The sequence below is a fragment of the Callithrix jacchus genome, chromosome 20 (genome assembly GCF_049354715.1).
Source record: "Callithrix jacchus isolate 240 chromosome 20, calJac240_pri, whole genome shotgun sequence".
NCBI classification, from domain to species: Eukaryota; Metazoa; Chordata; class Mammalia; order Primates; family Cebidae; genus Callithrix; species Callithrix jacchus.
This window is the reverse complement of record NC_133521.1, coordinates 29,944,352-29,966,163: the sequence shown is the minus strand read 5'-3', so window position 1 is coordinate 29,966,163 and position 21,812 is coordinate 29,944,352. Positions and strand designations below refer to the sequence as shown.

Below are 21,812 nucleotides of genomic sequence, written 5' to 3'. Positions count from 1 at the left end.
TATATAATGAAAGCTGGTAACTGGTGGAAAAATATTGATCAAGAAATGTTCCTGGCAGATATGGTGGCTCATTCCTATAATCCTGGTGATTTGGGAGGTTGAGGCGGGTGGATCACTTGAGGTCAGGAGTTTGAGACCAACATGGTGAATCCCTATCTCTACCAAATACACAAAAATCAGCCAGGTGTGGTGGCATGCACCTGTAATCCCAGCTACTCAGGAGGCTGAGGCAGGAGAATCATTGAAACCGAGGAGGTGGAGACTGCAGTGAGCCTAGATCACACTACTGCACTCCCATCTTGGTGATAAAAGCAAAACTCCGTCTCAAAAAAAAAAAAAAAAAAATTAGCCAGGTGTGGTGATGCATGCCTGTAATCCCAGCTAGTAGAGAGGCTGAGGCAGGAGAATTCCTTGAACCCAGGAGGCAGGAGTTGCAGTGAGCCATGATCACGCCACTGCACTCCAACCTGTATGACAGACTGAGACTATCTCAAAAACAAAAAACAGAAAAAAAAAGATGCATTCCTTAAGAAAGTCATTCTTCAGCATTTCTTCTTCACTGTCCACAGCAAAGCATCAGGTCCATCTTTTTATCATTAGCTCCTAGGACAGTTCGCAGCTCATTACAGGAGTTCCATGCATGTTTGTGGGGGCTGAACTGGGTACCCATCCAAGCAAAGGTAAAGTTACACAGACAAACTCATAGACTGGGAAAGATGGCTCAGGCCAGAATATCATCTCATGTGGAGATCTTCCCAGCGAAACCACATTCCCGGTTTTGCACTTATCCAACAGCCTTCTTAGCTACGTGTGGCTGAGTCCCAGGGGTCACTCCAGTTCCTTCTCATGATGTCACTGAAACCATTCTCATTCTTGTCAGCTTTTTGTGAAACTCATCAGTGGAAATCAGCCCCATAGGCCTGGGTGAACAGATATAACTGAACCTGCTTAGATGAGGTTCAGGGAACAGACCCTTGAGACACCCACAGGTACGGCCGTATCAATAAAAGCCAGCTGACCTTCCTCACTTTCTCATGGGTCTTGGTAGCGGGTATTTGGAAAATTAATTGTATCCCACATTTGCAATGACTGAGCTCCAGGACTGCATTCTTACCTCTGTAATCCCCATACAGGTTAGGAAGGAGGATGTGATTGGCCCAGGGATAGAAATCCTGAAGAAGCTTGATTTCTGAGAAACGGTGAGCAAAGGTCCTCTGGATAGCTCGGTGGAGGTAAAATCTATTGGAGTTCTTTGCTGAGTAGATTGTAGTCATCAACAGGGTAAGGAAGAAGATTTGTACTAGTTTAGAAGAGGAAAAAAATGTCATAATTGACTGGTTAACTTAGAAATTCTCTATGCCTTTTTCTTCATTTTTCCTAAGTCTATAGACATATGTATGTCAAAACCAGTAAAAAACTGGCAATTTCATATGGTTCAATCAAATAATTATAAATACACATATACACATTTCCTTCCCAGAATTATTCTGCCATTAATCATACATTTTACTTAAAATAAGATACACAGGCTGGGCGCAGTCGCTCACACTTGTAACGCTCGCACTTTGGGAGGCCGAGACAGGCAGATCACCTGAGGTCAGGCGTTCGAGACAAACTTGGCCAATATGGTAAAACCTCCTCTCTACTAAAAATATAAAAATTAGCTAGGTGTGGTTGTGCATGCCTGTAACCCCAGCTACCTGGGAGGCTGAGGCAGAAGAATCGCTGGAACCTGGGAAGCAGAGGTTGCAGTAAGCCGAGACTGCACCACTGCACTCCAGCCTGGGCAACAGAGACTCCATTAAAAAAATATATATATACATAAAATCCCACACAAGAAATGTGGTTAGCTCTAAGGACTAAGCGTGCACTCCGTCTCAGTCATCTGATTGCATTCACTAGAAGCGAAGTCATGATAAAAACAGAATTTGTCTTCTTTGGGTTCGAGAATCCAGTAATGAACTAGATGTATTGAAACCAGTCAACTAGCACCTCCAGAATAGCCTTTTGCCAAAGCATTTTCATTTTCCCTCCATAGATCAAGTGTTATTACATTTTGCAGGTGGAAAAAGTGACATACTCAAGAACACAATGAAACCTCTAGACTCCAAGATCAGGCGTCTGTCCAGTTACCATCCCACCTGCTTTACTGGAATCCCAAATCTCACAAGCTGAAGATCTTAAAAGATAGCTTTTGAACCCTTCTTTATTTTCCATTTTATTCTCTCTCTTCCTTTCCCTTCTGAAAAAAGTGTTGTATTACCAATATGTTGCCATTTCCTCTCCATACCCAAAATATCTCCAGTCAGCTTGAAGAGTTTCTTCTTTTCCAAGGTTCTTTCTGGGCGCTTAGTTGGACTATTCATAGTTGGGGCTACATAGACGGGGTTGTTCTTATCTCTTGAGCCTGGTACTGATGAAGAACATTTTGCTGTCAAAAATTCAAATGCAGACCAAAGAAATGTTATATTTCACTAAGCGGTCACTCACCATTCATTGAGCGCCTATGTGAGCACCTCCTTTTAAATGCTGAAGAAACAAGGAGTAAAACTACCTATGTAGCGCTTCTTAAACTCTCTATTATAAAGGACCTGTTTTTTAAAAAATTCCAATCAATTGGAGACTGATACTTCTATGCAATACAATAAAAATTAGTTACTAGGCTGAGGACAGCAGCTCATGCCTGTAATTCCAGCACTTTGGGAGGGTTTTGCCATGTTGCCCAAGCTGATCTCGAACCCCTGACCTCAGGCAATCCACCTGAGACCCTGTCTCTTAAAAAAAAAAAAAAATTAAAACATATATAAAAAAAGAAAAAAAATAAAGCAGAAGCAGGTAAAAGACAAAGCCTGTTTTTGAAAATTAGATTTAATAGGTATAAAGTCAGGCTGCCAAATTGCTCAAGTCTTTAAATGCTTATTGATTCCTGTACTTATCTTAGACTAGAAACAGACAGCTCTAGTCTGTGAGCCACACTTTGATAGCACTAGTCTATAGTGGCATTTGTCACATTTAATGTGCATAGGAATCATCTGGGAATATTGTTAAAATAAAGATTCTGGGGTGGGGCCTAAGAGTCTGCATTTCTATGTTTTTATTTTTTATTTTTCCACCCCATGGGTAACTGCTAAGATGATTCTGCATTTCTGAGAATTCCAGGAGAGGACAATGCTGCTGGTCTGCAGACAACACCGTGAGTAGAAGAATCTAGAGACAGATTAAGAGTGAGAGAAAGCCAGTGAATTAGAGGAGGACATGAGGCCAGGAGCGGTGGCTCATGCCTGTAATCCCAGCACTTCGGGAGGCCAAGGCGGTCCGATCACCTGAGCTCGGGAGGTTGAGACCAGCCTGTCCAACATGGCGAAACCGTCTCTACTAAAAATATAAAATATTAGCTGGGCGTCATGGTGTGCACCTGTAATCCCAGCTGCTCTGGAGGCTGAGGCAGGAGAATTGCTTAAACCTGGGAGGCAGAGGTTGCAGTAAGCCGAGATCATGCCACTGTACCCCAGCATGGGTGACAGAGCAAGACTTTATCTCAAAAATAAATAAAAATAAAATTAAAAAAAAAAGAGGAAGGCATGAAACTTGCCAGCATGTATGTGCCAAGTACCGTGGGATCAGTGAATAGTGAGCAAATAAATCTCTCCAAGAAAGTCACAGAAGACTCCACAGAGGAAGTGACATTTGACATTTATTTTGAAGGATGAATCAGAGCTCTCCAGATGAACAAGGGTGAGGATAAGGGGGAAAAAAAGCCTCTTTTAGGCAGAGAGACCAACAGTTCAGAATGCATGGAGAAACAAAGTAAATGTAAGGAAGTCAGTATATTGTTATTTTTTGAGACAGAGTTTTACTCTTGTTGCCCAGACTGGAGTGCAATGGTGTGATCTCAGTTCACTGCAACCTCTGCCTCCCAGGTTCAAGGGATTCTCCTGCCTCAGCCTCCCAAGAGGCTGGGATTATAGGCGTGCACCACCATACCTGGCTAATTTTGTATTTTTTGTAGAGACAGAGTTTCACCATGTTGGCCAGGCTAGTTATGGACAGAAGGCAGTTTCAAGTCAGACTAAGTTTTCTCATCTCACAAGGAATCGAGTGCCTACTGCTTAGCAGTAGATCACTGCTCAAAAAATAAGTGACTGTTAGGAGGCCAGGTGACGTTGCTAATGCCTGTAATCTCAGCACTTTGGGAGGCCAAGGCAGTTGGATTGCCTGAGGTCAGGAGGTCAAGACCAGCCTGGCCAAGATGGTGAAACCCTATCTCTACTAAAAATACAAAAATTAGCCAGGTATGGTGGCGTATGTAATCCCAGCTACTTGGGAGGCTGAGGCAGGAAAATCACTGCAATCCCGGAGGTAGAGGTTGCAGTGAGCCAAGATTGCACCACTGCACTCCAGCCTGGGCAACCAGAGTGAGAGACCATCTCAAAAAAAAAAAAAAAAAAAAACCAGAAGTGACTGGCAACATCAAGTCTGTCACGTACCCCTCTGTGATGGCATTCTCCCCTTTCCCTTAGAGGCAGTTCTTTCCGGAATTTTGGAGTTTATCATTTTCATATATTTCTTTATATTTTATCTATAAATGCATAGAAGAGATACATATGTATCCTCCAATCAAGATATGCATCATTTTTACGTAATTAAAATATTATGCCGATTTTTCTCCAAGCTCCTCTTTTTGCCCAAGATTGTGTTTCTGAGGCTCACCCAGGTGATAAGTTAGCCCTAGCCAGTTATTTAGAGGGTAGGCTTTCTCGGGTTTGGTCACTAAATGTGGAAACTATGAGAGGAATTTACAATTATGTATTCTGACTTTTTTAGAGAATGCTAATGCTCTTGATTAGAATGAGAAAATATAGTAAAGAAGTGGATTTGTGGGGCAGGCAAACAATTGAGTTTGACACACTTGGAGGCATGAAGCTCCAGATAGGGTGCCGTGGAAAATGGCACCTCGGGCTCATGGGAGGGAGAGAAGGGAGAAGAGAGAGAGGCAGAGATGAAAAGGAGATCTAAAATGCAGGGGAGGCTGGGTGCAGTGGCTCACACTGGTAATCCCAGCACTTTGGGAGGCCAAGGAGCGTAGATCACCTGAGGTCAGGAGTTCAAGAGCAGTCTAGCCAACATGGGGAAACCTCATCTCTACTAATAATACAAAAAAAATAGCTGGGTGTGGTGGCAGAGGCCTGTAATCCCAGCTACTTGGGAGGCTGAGGCAGGAGAGTCACTTGAACCCAGGAGGTGGAGGTTGCAGTGAGCTGAGATTGCACCATTGTACTCCAGCCTGAGCGACAAGAGTGAAACTTCATCTCAAAAAAATAAAAAGAAACAAAATAAACTGCAGGGGAGAGATGAAGCACTAGGAGGGAGAATGTGATGACTGAGGTGAGGATCCTCATCTGGAAGCACATTAGTCTTGGGCAGAAGAGGAGAAATAACCAGTTGGTTAGAGACGAGTCCTTTGAATGTGTTAATTTATCTGAGTCAGCAAGGTGGCCAGAGTACCACTGATCTGATCTAATTTGCTTTTTGTAAAATTAGGTAGTTGTTAGAACTACTTGAGTTACCCAAGAGTGCCAAGATCCTCCTGGTTTGTTGTTCCTCCTCCTTGTGAAGCCGTGGCACCCTGCTCATCATCACGGAGTGAAAGAATGTGAAGACGACCACCTGGGCAGGAGAACCACAGGAAAACATCGTGAGCGGAAATTACAGACCAAGGAAGATGATACCTTATGTAAAGGAAGAGATGGGCATTAATGAAAAACTTCAGTTATTTGGCCATTTATTTATTTATTTTTATTTTTGAGATGCAGCCTTGCTCTATTGCCCAGGCTGGAAGGCAGTGGCGCGATTTTGGCTCACTCTAACTTCCGCCTCCTGGGTTCAAGCAATTCTCTGCCTCAGCCTCCTGAGTAGCGGGATTACAGGTGCACACCACCATGCCTGGCTAATTTTTGCATTTTTAGGAGAGACAGGGTTTCACCATTTTGGCCAGGCTGGTCTTGAACTCCTGACCTTGTAATCCTCACACCTTGGCCTCCCAAAGTGCTGGGATCACAGGCATGAACCACTGTGCCTGGCTTTGGCTGTTTATTTCAATGGAAAACTAATTTCAGTCATTTTTGTACAATGATGGGGACCTGGAGAAGGGCCAGCAGACTCTAAATACTGCTAATATTCCTCTTTTTTGCTTATAGTTCTTAATCTGGTTGGCTAGAGAAGTTTACACTATCTAATAATTTGTGATGTCTATTCAGTAATCTCTCTCAGTGTCTTTGGAAGACCTCTGATGAAGATCCAGACTTTTTTTTTTTTACTCTGTCACCCAGGCTTGAATGCAGTGGCACAATCTCAGCTCACTGCAACCTCTGCCTCCTGGGTTCAAGTGATTCTCTTGCCTCAGTCCCCCAAGTAGCTGGGACTGTAGGTGCATACCATGCCCAACTAATTTTTATATTTTTAATAGACACCGGGTTTCACCATGTTGACCAGGGTGGTCTTGAACTCCCGACCTCAAGTGATCTGCCTGCCTTGGCCTCCCAAAGTGCTGGGATTACAGACATGAGCCACTGTGCCTAGCAAAGAGTCAGTCTTATAGAAGTCCCAGGATTAAATCTCAGGTTAGTGAAAGAAGTTAAGGAATCTTAGAATCGAGTAAGACCTCATCAAAAAAAAAAAAAATATATATATATAAATTTTTTTTTTGAGATGGAGTTTCGCTCCTATTACCCAGGCTGGAGTGCAATGGCGCGATCTCGGCTCACTGCAACCTGCCTCCTGGGTTCAGGCAATTCTCCTGCCTCAGCCTCCCGAGTAGCTGGGATTACAGGCGCGCGCCACCATGCCCAGCTAATTTTTTGTATATTTTTAGTAGAGATGGGGTTTCACCATGTTGACCAGGATGGTCTCGATCTCTTGACCTCGTGATCCACCCGCCTTGGCCTCCCAAAGGGCTGGGATTACAGGCTTGAGCCACTACGCCTGGCCGTCTCATAATATATTAACCAATGCCCTATTGTCGGGCACGTAAGTTACTGCAATTTATTTTATTGTTATAAACCACTATGGATTTTCTTGAGATGGATCCTTAGATATGAAACCTTTCTAGCAAAAGGATGCACGATTTGCAGATTTTCACTTTATATTGCCAGATTTTCCTTAACCAGCATTGGCGTTCATTTCCTTGGCATTGCTGTGTACTATTATTTTTCGTTGCCATTATTAAAACGAAAACATGGTATTATCATTTCATTGGATCAGTTGAAGCTAAACTTCTTACATGTGTTTTGGCCACTGCAATCACAGGGTTTTTTGCTTTAAAAGATTTCTATCTTAACTTATATATAGCAAAAAAAAAAAAAATTGCTTTTTGTCAAGCCATGAGAGTTGACAAATACTTAGAGTTATATATCTACCACTACAGTCAAGATACCAAGTAGTTGGCTGGGTGCAGTGGCTCATGCCTATAATCCCAGCACTTTGGGAGGCCGAGGCAGATGGATCACCTGAGGTCAGGAGTTTGAGACCAGCTTGATCAACATAGTGAAACCCTGTCTCTACCAAAAATACAAAAAATTAGCTGGGCATAGTGGTGGGTACCTGTCATTCCAGCTACTTGGGAGTCTGAGGCAGGAGAATGGCTTGAACCTGGGAGGCAGAGGTTGCAGTGAGCGGAGATCACGCCATTGCACTCCAGCCTGGGCAACAGAATGAGGCTCTATCTTAAAAAAAAAAAAAAAGATACCTAGTAGTTTCATCACCCCCAAAATTCCCACAAGCTGTCTCTTTGTATTTATATTTGTTTTAAAAGGCAAACTCCATAACTTTTAGAAATATAAAGACTAAAATATGTGAAATGGAAGAAAATGATAGGAAGTCTGATATTTCCCCCCCAACATAACAGATAAAACAAGATTGGCCATGAGTTGGTTGTTATTGAAGCTGGGTGGTAGGACTTCAGGATGCGGTATACTAATCTCGACACTTTTGTGTGGGTTTGACATTCTCCTTAAATATAAAACTTTTAAGTTTTTTGTTGGTTGTTTTTTCCAAAGTGGTTTAGGTTGTTGATTTGCTACTGGTTACTGTCCTCTTCACTCGAATCCTTTTCTACCGTACTTCTTAGTTTTTTCTGTGATGAATTACACATATCCCTAACAAATGTCAGTTTGCCTTTTTTTTTTTTTGAGACAAGATCTTTTTCTGTCACCCAAGCTGGAGTACAGTGGTGCAATCACAGCTCACTGAAGCCTCCAATCCCACCACAGCCTCCCAAGTAGCTGGAACTACAGGAGCACACAACCATGCCTGGCTACTAAGTTTTTGTAGAGATGGAGTTTCATCATGTTGCCCAGGCTGGTCTTGAATACGTGGACTCAAGCAATCTGCCTGTCTTGGCCTCCCAAAGTGCTGGGATTACATGTGTGAGCCACTGTGCCCAGCCTGGTTTGCCTATTTGTTTTTTGATGTTTATGTTAACATTGTCAAAACTAGACACCTTGGATTGACACCAAGGGACCTCAGTTTCCCAGACCTGTGCAACTCCAGTGGTTCTTCCCATTCCTTACGTACCTTTACTGGCTGGCTGATGAGGACATTTTGAAGCACTGATAAAATAACTGAAATCATCCAGCTGGTGGCTTGGTCTTTGTTCAATTCCAAGCTATAAAGTGCTGTAAAGAAGGCTGAAGCCAGGCTAGTGAGACCCAGGAGGAACCAGCAGAACAAACTCAACCATTTGGACAGGCCGTTAGAGAGGGGCCTTTTTCCTTCTTCTGAGCTCAGGATGGCGAAACTGGTGACTTCCCTTAAGAACAAAAGTTGAAGGAATAATCTCGTACCCATCAGCTGAGAGAGAGGAGGCAGATCACAAGGGATAAAGAAGGCTTGGTGTGGTGCATTACCTGAACGGCTCTTGCTCCGTAGGAAGCATGTGTGTTTCCAAGAGTTCCTGGAGTTTTTGAAGATGGCTGGCTGCAGCTAGGAGGTCACAAGTCTGGTGACCCTGGGTGAGACCCAGAGTGCCCAAGTGAGATTTTAGCCTCTGTAGAACTCGACACAGGTAACAGCAGAAATGATGGTGGTTTTCAGGAACAACTGAAAATACATTTCAAGTTGACACTTTCACAAGCGGATTTCAGTAAGTAGCAATTAGTGGTAGAGATGAGCAATTCATTAATTGATGATGAGGCTAAATTTTCCCACTACTGACAGAGATTGGACTGTACCCAACACTTGCAGTATCACCATCTTCTCTGAGGATACTGGTGAATTTTGACAACTGTAAAATTCTAAGCCTTGATCTGAAGACTTTTAAAACCTTACTGACTTCTTCGCCAGAATGGCAGTACATGTGACCTACACCAGTGCCCAGGGACTCAATCTGGTTTTGAGGATCTATAGTTTGCATCATCTCACCATCTCATGAAAGCAAAAGGATGACAAGTTTCAACAGCCTTCAAAAAAGCAGATGGCATATGTGGGTCTAATACAGAGAATATTTTTTCTTTTTCTATTTGAGATGGAGTCTTATTCTGTCGCCCAGGCTGGAGTGCAGTGGCATGATCTCGGCTCACTGCAATCTCCGCCTCCCAGGTTCAAGCGGTTCTCCTGCCTCAGCCTCCCAGGTAGCTGGGATTACAGGTGTGTTCCACCATACCCAGCTACTTTTTGTATTTTTAGTAGAAACGGGTCTCACCATATTGGCCAGGATGGTCTTGATCTCCTGACCTCGTGATCCACCTGCCTTGACCTCCCAAAGTGCTGGGACTACAGGCATGAGCCACTGCGTCTGGCCCAGAGAACATTTTTCCTGTTTTTTTTTTTTTTTTTTTTTTTTCTGAGACGGAGTCTTGCTCTGTCACCCAGGCTGAGTGTAATGGTGCAATCTTAGCTCACTGCAATCTCAGCTTCCCATGTTCAAGGTGTCTCCTGCCTTAGCTTCCATAGTAGCTGGGATTACAGGCATGTGCCACCACGCCCAAGTAACTTTGGTATTTTTAGTAGAGACAGGACTTTGTCATATTGGCCAGGCTGGTTTTGAACTCCTGACCTCAGGTGATCCACCCGCTCCAGCCTCTCAAAGTGCTTGGATTACAGGCGTGAGCCACCACACCTGGCCTGTGTGTGTGTGTGTGTGTGTGTTTTAATCCTGTACTTTGTATCACCAGATAGATTGTCTAGACACCATCAAGGAGAATGAAGCTATCGGCTCTATATTAGAAGCTTAAGGCAATTAAAACAAGCAGAAGGGTGTATCAGGCCTGTCGGTTATGAATGAGTAAGGGAGAGGGAGGCAGATGGAACATTCGTTACTCAGATCCACTGAAGTTTACCACATGCCCGGTGGCGCTCTGCCTGCTGATGACCGCCTTGACCCTCCAAGTGAGAAGACAGGAGGCTGGATAAAAGTTCCACCAGCTTAGTAATGTTGCAAGAATTCCATGATGGTTGTTCACACTCTGAGAGTAGGTATGTATGTCTCCTGAGCAGGAATCGCACAGTTTCCCTTAATTCCTGAACATAGAACCAAGATGAGAAAAATCAGCCTGTTTTTCATTAACCCTGGATTTGTAGCAATTACGGGTGGTAAGGCCGTTTCTTTTGGTCAAGGGGGATCTGCTTTGCATAAAGAACCTCAATTTTTCATGTTCTCTCTAATTTTCCAGAAAGCAGTCACCTCATAGCTCACAGTAGCTGCAATACCAGTTTTATGAGAGAATACAGAATGAAAAAAGAGACAATTTGATCAAACATCAAAGACTAAACAAGGCCCGAGTGGTACCTATGCACTCCCACTTAGTCTTCAGAATACTTCATAACCAAGAGTAAAAGCTAAAGATGTGGTTAATCACAGCTCAGGGGACAAGAACTGGGAAAAATGTGTTGCAGGTAAGAGGACCCTGACAGCCTTCCATGAGATTCTTCCCCCTGCTCTCTTTCACTGTGTGGGGAAGGAGAGCATGTAATTCATCTGTGAAATTTGATACTAGCTGGGCAAGGTGGCTCACACTTGTAATCCTGGCACTTTAGGAGGCCTAAGTGGGAGGATGGCTTGAGCCCAAGAGTTTGAGATCAGCCTCGACAACATGGTGAAACCCTGTCTCTACGAAAAAATACAAAATTTACCCCGATGTAGTGTCACATGCCTGTAGTCTACTACATGAGAGGCTGAGCTGGGAGGATTGCTTGAGCCTGGGAGTCTGAGGCTGCAGTGAGCTGAGATTGCACCACTGCATTCAAGCCCATGCGACGGAGCCAGACCCAATCTCAAAACAAGCAAACAAGCAAGCAGTAAAAATAAAATAAAATTTGATTCTAAACTTACCTCAACTACCATTGTGACAGAGAGAGGCTCAACAGAAGCATCTAAGAGGCAGGAGACCTGGACGGGAGGAAAGAGGGGCACAATCTCCTGTGGCTGAATCAGCGGGAAGAGCCGCCCAATGACAAGATTGACTGGGAAGAGGATGACAGCAGTGTGGATGCTGATGAGCAGTTCAGACCAGGCTACAGCAAATGTACCCACTGAAAGAAAAGCATGACATCAACTTTTATCTTCAACTATTAAAATAATCTCAAAGTCATTCCTCTCCTACATTTAACTATTTATTGAGGAAGCTAACTATGTTTATCTAGAAATAAAACTATCATGGCAGTAAAGATCATGTTGTATTCCTAATACTGCTTCATTTGTCTGTTTTCGCACTGCTATAAAGAATTACCTGAGACTGGGTAATTTATAAAGAAAAGACGTTTAATTGTCTTACAGTTCTGCATGGCTGGGGGAGCCTCAGGAAACTTACTATCATGGTGGAAGGTGAGGAGGAAGCAAGGCACCTTACATGGCAGTACACCTCACATGCTGTACAAAGCAAGGCATCTTACATGGTGCAGGAGGAAGAGTGACAGGGGAACTGCCACACACTTTTTTTTCCACCCTGTGACTGAGGCTGGAGTGCAGTGGTACAATATTGGCTCACTGCAACCTCCGCCTCCTGGGTTCAAGCAATTAAACCATCAGGTATCATGAGAACTCACTCACTATCATGAGAAAAGAATGGGAGAAACTGCCCCCAAGATCCAGTCACCTCCCAGCAAGTCCCTCCCCCAACACTGGGGGGGATTACAGTTGGATGTGAGATTTGGGTGGGGACACAGAGCCAAACCATATCACACAACATGATTCTGTTAATAATCCTGAAAGTAACGAGAGTGGAGTGTAGTAAAAGTATTGCATAGTAGGCTGGGCATGGTGACTCATGCTTGTAATTCCAGCATTTCAGGAGGCTGAAGCAGGAGGATCACTTGAAGCCAGGAGCTCTAGACCAGCCTGGGTAACAGAGCGAGACCCTGTCTCAAAAAAAAAAAAAAAAAAGGATTGCTTTTGCTTACTACCCACATCAGGGCTCATCCATACTTTGCTCATCTCTCTTGCCAGTGGTGCCATTTATCTTCCAGAACATAATGCTGATGACCATGTTGCAGAGGAGCAGTGTCAGGCAGCAAGACAGCCGCTGGACTCTTGTAAACAGGTTCCAGGGATGCCGAGTTGCAACTGAAAGCCACAGATATTCCTGGGTGAACTTTTCTACAATCATAGAGGAAAACAGATGTCTGCAAAGAGAAATTAGAAAGAGGAAATACATGAGATTCTAAAAGTGCCCCTGTTTAAGATGTGATTTGCCCAGCAACAGGTGACACAGCAACTCCCAAGCCTCTATTCAACACCTCTATGAATAAGCTTTCAGATAATATAATTCTTTCTTTTTTTTTTTTTTAAATAAAAAGACGGGGTTTCACCATGTTGGTCAGGTTGGTCTTGAACTCCTGACCTCAGGTGATCCAAAGTGCTTGGATTACAGGCATGAGCCACCACGCCTGGACTTTTTTATTTTTATTTATTTATTTTAATTCTTTCATTTATTTATTTTCAATTTACCATCACACAAATGTGTCCATGTAAGATTCTTTTGTTATTTTAGGACAAAAAGTTTAGGATAATTTTTATGGTATGCAAGTTTAAAATTAAAAATGTTTTAGCTTTATGAGAGTTTTGATAAATATTTTACTCTTCAAAAGTTTACATTAAGTTTCTATTTAAAATAGTTCGGCGAATTCATACTCTGAGCACTTTCTCCATTTGAAATCTGGAGGAACTATAAATACTATATAAATTATTTGGTCCTCTGACCAAAATGACTTCACTGGGCTTAAACACAAAATAAACATCTGAGGAAGACATGCAGAATAAGAAAACAAGATGGTGAGAGGGAGGTAGAAGCCACAGGATCACTAAGCTCTAGATCTGGAAGAAGGCAGTACAAAGGTGGGAGTTTGACTTTTGTAGGGTAACTGAAACTAAAAATGTTTCACTGGGAGCAGGAGAGGGAGAGACAAAGCCAACTTCACTGCTAGAAGCCAGGGTTGAGCCTGGAGCTCATGAAAGAATACTTAAGAGCAAAAAAACCTCTGTAGCTACATATTTGTAGTAATAAGGAGAGGAAAAAAAGAACAGTCGCATGACCAGAAACTGAGTCAAGAGATCCTCTGGCTTATGCCAAGATCTGCAATATTTCTAGTTTCATAAATTTCATTGAAGAATAGGAGCTCCAAAATGCCATATAATACTGTAAGACCTAGTTCTAAACTAGAGATCTGAAGGGTTAGAATGAAAACAGTAGCAAAACTAGTCAGAGATGGTGTTTGTTGTGGGAGGGGTGGAAGGGATGGTGTGTGTGTACATGGAGGTGCAGTGGTAGGGAGAGGAGTGGGAGGGAGAGGGAAAACAACAATCCAGCTCAAAAGAAATTAATTTAATGGGACAGTGTGACAAAAATTTCAAAGCAAATCTTTCAGGTTGCTCTAAGTGAAGGAATAGGCCAGGTATACCGTCTGGCCCCTGTAATCCTAGTGCTTTGGAAGGCTAAGGCAGGAGGATTGCTTGAGGTCAGGAGTTTGAGACAAGCCTGGGCAACATAGGAAGACCCTGTCGCTACTTTACTATTTTAAAAAAATATTTAAAAACTCACCAAGTATGGTGGCACACACCTGTAGTTCAAAAAGATTAAGGCTCCAGTGAGCTGTGCTTATGCCACGGCATACCAGCCTGAGTGACAGAGACACTGTCTGAAAAAAATAGAAAAGGAATAATGTTGACTTAAGTCTGAAATATTATGAAAAAACAGACATCAAACAAATTAAAAATCTTGGCTGGGCATCGCAGCTCATACCTCTCATCCCAGCTCTTTAGGAGGCTAAGGTGGATGGATCACATGAGGCCAGGAATTTGAGACCAGCTTGGCCAACATGGTGAAACCCTGTCTCTACTAAAAATATAAAAATTAGCTGGGCATGGTGGTGCATGTCTGTAATCCCAGCTACTCAGAAAGCCAAGGCACTTGAATCCAGGATGCGATGCGAAGGTTGCAGAGAGCTGAGATCATGCCACTGCACTCCAGCCTAGGCAAAAGAGTGAGACTGTCTCAAAAAAAAAAAAAAAAAAAAGAAAAGAAAAGAAAAAAGAAAAAAAAAGAAACAAATAAAAGTCTTGAAACTAAAAAACGTGGACTCTCAGCAAGGAGGAAGTGAAAGCCAACACAGAATTGTCAATCTATCGCCTTTCTGAATGTTGAAAGCATGACCCAACATGCATACAGAGTCCCTTGGTAAACAGTCGGTGACTTATTAGCTCTAGGCATTTCAGGAAATCTCTGTTTGATAATTAGCTAGTCACTAAGCTACCTGAGCAGAAACTTCAGTTTCCATACACAGCAAGGAATACAGACTTTACAGAATTCATTCAGAAAAATCCCTAAGCAAACCAGCAAACAGCAACAAACATTAAAAACAATGAACCCTAGAGGAGGGGAAGAAAATCTGTCTTCCAGAGTTGCTAGACTTTGTTATTTAAAATGTCCAGTTTTCAACAACAAAAATCACAAGATATGCAAAGACACAAGAAAGTATGGTCCTCACATACAGAAAACAAAAAACAGCAGTCAACAGATTATCCTTGAGGAAGCAGAGACACCAGATTTACCAGACAAAGGCCTTAAATCAGCTATTTAAAATATATTCAGAGAACTAAAGGAAACTATTTTGAAATATTAAATGAGAATGTTTCACCAAACACAGAAAATCAATGAAGAGAATTTAAAAAAATCAAATAGAAACTCTCGAGTTGAAGAATACAAGTGAAATGAAAATTTCACTAGAGACCTGAGCAGGCAGAAAAAAGAACCAGCAAACCTGAACATAGGTAAGGTGAAATGATTTATTCTGAAAAACAGAAATAAAAAATAAAGAAAAATGTACAGAGTTTCAGACTGCTGTAGAATACCACCAAGTGAACCACCATAGGAGTCCCGGAAGAGGATAAAGAGGCATAAGATTTAAAGAAATGGTTGAAAATTTCCCAAATTCGATGAAAGATCATCATGTATCTAAAAAGCTCAAAGAACTTCAAGTAGAACAAACTCAAGAGATCTGCTTGTACACTTCATAATATAACTGGTGCAAGCCAGAAACAGAGAGAGTCTTGAAAGCAGCAAGAGAGATGCAACCCATCATGTACAAGACTCCTCTATAAGATTAACAGCTGACTTCTCATCAGAAATCATGAGGAATAGGAAGCAATGGGATGACACACTTGAAGTATAGGAAGAAAAAGGTTGTCAGTCCAAAATTATATATATAGAACTATTCTTCAAAAATGGAGAAATAAGCATCCTTATTTTTCTATTCATTTTTCTTTATAGATACAATACATATATGTGTATATGTATATTAGCATCAAGGAAAAATTAAGACACTTCAAGAGAAATAAAATCGAGAAAATTGTCTCAAACAGCAAATGGAAATGCTCGGGGTCGAGAGTTTCACTGCAAGCACAGCTGAACCCGGGATGGCCCAGCTCTGTGGGGGAGGGGCATCTGCCATTACTGAGGCAATCCACTCCTACAGAGGTAGTCCACCATCGCTGAGGCAGCCTGCCATTGCTGAGGCTACCCACCATTGCTGAGGCAACCCACCATAACAGAGAGAGTCTGCCATTACAGAGGTGGGCCACCATTGCCGAGGCAGTTCTAACCATACCCATATAAACAGGACTGCAGGGAAGTTCACATGGCAGCAACGTGGAGCCCACAGCAGCTCAGCAAAGCCTCTGCAGGCAGACAGTGACTAGGCTGCCTCCTTGCTGGGCAGGGCAGCCCTGAAAAAAAGGCAGCAGCACAACAGATACTCATAAACAAAGCCCTAAGCCCCGGGACAGAGCACCTGGGGGGGAAAAAAGGGGGTTTATGAGTTCTGCTGCAGCAGACCTAAACGTACCTGCCTAGCAGCTCTGAATGAACAATGAAGTTCACAGCTCAGCACTTGAGCTCCTATAAAGAAGAGACTGTCTTCTCCTCAAGCAGCTCCCTGACCCTTGTATATCCAAATAGTCACCTCATAAAGGACTGATCAGACTGACATTTGGCAGGCATCATTCTGGGACAAAGATAGCAGAAGAAGAAACTGGTAGCAACCCTTACTGTTCTGCAGCTGCTGCAGGTGATCCCCAGGCAAGCAGGGCCTGGAGTGGACTTCAGCAGTCCTACAGCAGAGGGGCCAGACTGTTAGAAGGAAAACTAAGTAACAGAAATAACTTCATCATCAACAATCTGGACATCCACCCAGAGACCCAATCTGAAAATCAGCAACTACACAGACGACAGGTGGATAAATCCACAAAGAGGGGAAGAAACCAGTGCAAAAAGGAGGAAAACACCTGAAACCAGAACACCTCACCTCCTACAAGGGATCACAACTCCTCACCAGCAAGGGAACAAAGCTGGATGGAGAATGAGTGTGATGAAATGACAGAATCAGACTTCAGAAGGTGGGTAATGAGAAACTTCCATGAGCTAAAAGAACATGTTCTAACTCAATGCAAAGAAACTAAGAACCTTGAAAAAAGATTTGACAAAATAACAAGAATGGACAACTTAGAGAGGAATGTGAGTGAATTGATGGAGCTGAAAAACACAATATGAGAACTTCACAAAGCATGCACAAGTTTCAACAGCTGAATTGACCAAGCAGAAGAAAGGATATCAGAGGTCGAAGATCAACTCAATGAAATAAAATGAGAAGGCAAGATTAGAGAAAAAAGCACAAAAAGGAATGAACAAAGTCTCCAAGAAATGTGGGACTATGTGAAGAGACCTAATCTACGTTTGACAGGTGTACCTGAATGTGACGAAGAGAATGAATCCAAGCTGGAAAATACTCTTCAGGATATTATCCAGGAAAATTTCTCCAACCTAGCAAGTCAGGCCAATATTCAAGTCCAGGAAATACAGAGAACACCACAAAGATATTCTTCAGGAAGAGCAACCCCAAGGCACATAATCATCAGATTCACCAGGGTCGAAATGAAGGAGAAAATGCTAAGGGCAGCCAGGGAGAAAGGTCAGGTTACCCACAAAGGGAAGCCCATCAGATTCACAGCAAAGCTCTTGGCAGAAACCCTACAAGCCAGAAGAGAGTGTAGGCCAATATTCAACATCCTTGAAGAAAAGAACTTTCAACCCAGAATTTCATATCCAGCCAAACTGAGCTTCATAAGTGAAGGAAAAATAAAGTTCTTTGCAAACAAGCAAGTACTCAGAGATTTTGTCACCACCAGGCCTGCTTTACAAGAGCTCCTGAAAGAGGCACTACACATAGAAAGGAACAACCAGTACCAGCCACTCCAAAAACATACCAAATGGTAAAGAGCATCAACAAAATGAAGAATTTGCATCAACTAACGGGCAAAACAGCCAGCTAGCATCAAAATGGCAGTATTAAATTCACACATAACAATATTAACCCTAAATGTAAATGGGCTAAATGCACCAATCAAAAGACACAGACTGGCAAATTGGATAAAAAGCCAAAACCCATCAGTGTGCTGTATCCAGGAAACCCATCTCACATGCAAGGATACACAAAGGCTCAAAATAAAGGGATGGAGGAAGATTTACCAAGCAAATAAAGAGCAAAAAAAAAAAAAAAAAAAAAAAAAAAAAGCAGGAGTTGCAGTTCTCATTTCTGATAAAATAGACTTTAAAGCAACAAAGATCAAAAGAGACAAAGAAGGACATTACATAATGGTAAAAGGATCGATACAACAAGAAGAGCTAAAGATCCTAAATATATATGGACCCAATACAGGAGCACCCAGATATATAAGGCAAGTTCTTAATGACTTACAAAGAGACTTAGACTCCCACACAATAATAGTGGGAGACTTTAACACTCCACTGTCAATATTAGACAGATCAACCAGATAGAAAATTAACAAGGATATTCAGGACTTGAACTCAGACCTGGAACAAGCAAACCTGATAGACATTTACAGAACTCTTCACCCCAAATCCACAGAATATACATTCTTCTCAGTATTACATCACACCTACTCTAAAATTGACCACATAATTGGAAGTAAATCACTCCTCAGCAAATGCAAAAGAACGGAAATAATAACAAACAGTCTCTCAGACCATAGTGCAATCAAGTTGGAACTCAGAATTCAGAAACTAACTCAGAACCACACAGCTTCATGGAAACTGAACAACTGGCTCTTGAATGTTAACTGGATAAACAATGAAATGAAGGCAGAAATAAAGTTTTTCAAAACCAAGAATGAAGACACAACATACCAGAATCTCTGGGACACATTTAAAGCAGTCTCTAGAGGAAAATATATAGCAACAAGTGCCCGTATGAGAATAAAGGAGAGATCCAAAATTGACACCCTATCTTCAAAATTGAAAGAGCTAGAGGAGCAAGTTCAAAAAAACTCAAAACCTAGTAGAAGATGAGAAATAACCAAGATCAGAGCAGAACTGAAGGAGATAGAGACACGAAAAACCCTTCAATAAATAAATAAATCCAGGAGCTGGTTTTTTGAAAAGATCAACAAAACAGACAGACCACTAGCCAGATTGATAAAAAAGAAAAGAGAGAATAACCAAATAGATGCAATAAAAACGATAAAGGGGAAATCACCACAGATCCCACAGAAATTCAAACCATCATCAGAGAATGTTACAAACAACTCTATGCACATAAACTAGTAAACCTGGAAGAAATGGATAAATTCCTGGACACTTCCATCCTCCCAAGCCTAAACCAGGAAGAAGTTGAAACGATGAATAGACCAATAACAAGATCTGAAGTTGAGGCAGCAATTAAGAGTCTGCCACACAAAAAAAGCCCAGGTCCAGATGGGTTCACAGCCGAATTATACCAGACACACAAAGAGGAACTGTTACCATTCCTTCTGAAACTATTCCAAACAATCAAAAAAGAGGGAATCCTTCCCAAATCATTTTATGAGACCAACGTCATCCTGATACCAAAACCCAGCAGAGACTCAACAACAAAAGACGACCTCAGGCCAATATTCATGATGACCATAGACGCAAAAATCTTCAATAAAATACTGGCAAGCCGATTGCAACAGCACATCAAAAAGCTTATCCATCATGATCAAGTAGGATTCATCCCAGGGATGCAAGGCTGGTTCAACAAACGCAAGTCTATAAATGCAATTCGCCACATAAACAGAACCAAAAACAAAAACCACATGATTATCTCAATTGATGCAGAGAAGGCCTTTAACAAAATTCAACAGTCTTTTATGCTAAAAACCCTCAATAAACTCGGTATTGATGGAACATATCTCAAAATAATAAAAGCTATTTATGACAAACCAACAGCCAATATCATACTGAATGGGCAAAAACTAGAAGCATTCCCTTTGAAATCTGGCACTAGATAAGGATGACCTCTCTCACCCCTCCTATTCAATATAGTACTGGAAATTCTAGCCAGAGCAATCAGGCAAGAAAAAGAAATAAAGGGTATTCAAATAGGAAAGGAGGAAGCCAAATTGTCTCTTTTTGCAGACGACATGATAGTATATCTAGAATATCCTATTGTCTCAGCCCAAAATCTCCCGAAACTGATAAGCAACTTCAGCAAAGTCTCAGGATACAAAATCAATGTGCAAAAATCACGAGCATTCCTATACACCAATAACAGACTGAAAGAGAGCCAAATCAAGAACGAACTGCCATTCACAATTGCTACAAAGAGAATAAAATACCTAGGAATACAACTAACAAGGAATGTAAAGGACCTCTTCAAGGAGAACTACAAACCACTGCTCAATGAAATAAGAGAGGACACAAACAGATGGAGAAACATTCCATGTTCATGGTTAGGAAGAATCAATATCGTGAAAATGGCCATACTGCCCAAAGTAATTTACAGATTAAATGCTATCCCCATCAAGCTACCAATGACCTTCTTCACAGAACTGGAAAAAAACCACCTTAAACTTCATATGGAACCAAAAGAGAGCCCTCATAGCCAAGTCAATTCTAAGTAAAAAGAACACAGCAGGAGGCATCACACTACTGGACTTCGAACTATACTACAAGGCTACAGTAATCAAAACAGCATGGTACTGGTACCAAAACAGAGATATAGACCAATGGAACAGAACAGAGGCCTCGGAGGCAACACAACATATCTACAACCATATAATCTTTGATAAACCTGACAAAAACAAGCAATGGGGAAAGGATTCCCTGTGTAATAAATGGTGTTGGGAAAACTTGCTAGCTATGTGCAGAAAGCAGAAACTAGACCCCTTCCTGACACTTTACACTAAAATTAACTCCAGATGGATTAAAGACTTAAACATAAGACCTAACACCATAAAAACCCTAGAAGAAAATCTAGGCAAAACCATTCAGGACATAGGAGTAGGCAAAGACTTCATGAACAAAACACCAAAAGCATTGGCAACAAAAGCCAAAATAGACAAATGGGACCTAATGAAACTCCACAGCTTCTGCACAGCAAAAGAAACAATCATTAGAGTGAATCAGCAACCAACAGAATGGGAAAAAAATTTTGCAGTTTACCCATCTGACAAAAGGCTGATATCCAGAATTTACAAAGAACTAAAACAGATTTACAAGAAAAAAAACAAGCCCATTCAAAAGTGGGCAAAGGATACGAACAGACACTTTACAAAAGAAGACATACATGAGGCCAACAAACATATGAAAAAATGCTCATCATCACTGGTCATTAGAGAAATGCAGATCAAAACTACATTGAGATACCATCTCACGCCAGTTAGAATGGTGATCATTAAAAAATCTGGAGACAACAAATGCTGGAGAGGATGTGGAGAAAAAGGAACACTTTTACACTGCTGGTGTAAGTGTAAATTAATTCAACCATTGTGGAAGACAGTGTGGTGATTCCTCAAGGACCTAGAAATAGAAATTCCATTTGACCCAGCAATCCCATTACTGGGTATACATCCAAAGGACTATAAATCGTTCTACTATAAGGACACATGCACACGAATGTTCATTGCAGCACTGTTTACAACAGCAAAGACCTGGAATCAACCCAAATGTCCATTGATGATAGACTGGACAGGGAAAATGTGGCACATATACACCATGGAATATTATGCAGCCATCAAAAACAATGAGTTCGTGTCCTTTGTAGGGACATGGATGAACCTGGAGAACAATCATTCTCAGCAAACTGACACAAGAACAGAAGATGAATACTCATAGGCGGGTGTTGAACAATGAGAACACATGGACACAGGGAGGGGAGCACTACACACTGGGGTCTGTTGGGGGAATAGGGGAGGGACAATGGGGGGTGGGGAGTTGGGGAGGGATAGCATGGGGAGAAATGCCAGATATAGGTGAAGGGGAGGAAGGCAGCAAATCACACTGCCATGT

At 42.0% G+C, this 21,812-nt stretch overlaps 1 protein-coding gene across 2 annotated transcripts in view; it reads right to left on the bottom strand.

Moving 5' to 3' along the window:
• Nucleotides 1-21,812, bottom strand: part of PKD1L3 (polycystin 1 like 3, transient receptor potential channel interacting) — a 92,219-nt gene that overhangs the window by 25,526 nt on the left and 44,881 nt on the right. For both annotated transcript variants that reach the window (XM_078357613.1, XM_078357612.1), the window contains exons 17-24: nucleotides 12,419-12,615; nucleotides 11,327-11,526; nucleotides 10,335-10,515; nucleotides 8,904-9,096; nucleotides 8,572-8,806; nucleotides 5,568-5,667; nucleotides 2,291-2,431; nucleotides 1,115-1,300 (exon numbers count right to left, since the gene is read on the bottom strand). In XM_078357613.1, the coding sequence (XP_078213739.1) occupies nucleotides 1,115-1,300; nucleotides 2,291-2,431; nucleotides 5,568-5,667; nucleotides 8,572-8,806; nucleotides 8,904-9,096; nucleotides 10,335-10,515; nucleotides 11,327-11,526; nucleotides 12,419-12,615 (1,433 nt within the window). The remainder of the gene's footprint in view (nucleotides 1-1,114; nucleotides 1,301-2,290; nucleotides 2,432-5,567; nucleotides 5,668-8,571; nucleotides 8,807-8,903; nucleotides 9,097-10,334; nucleotides 10,516-11,326; nucleotides 11,527-12,418; nucleotides 12,616-21,812) is intronic.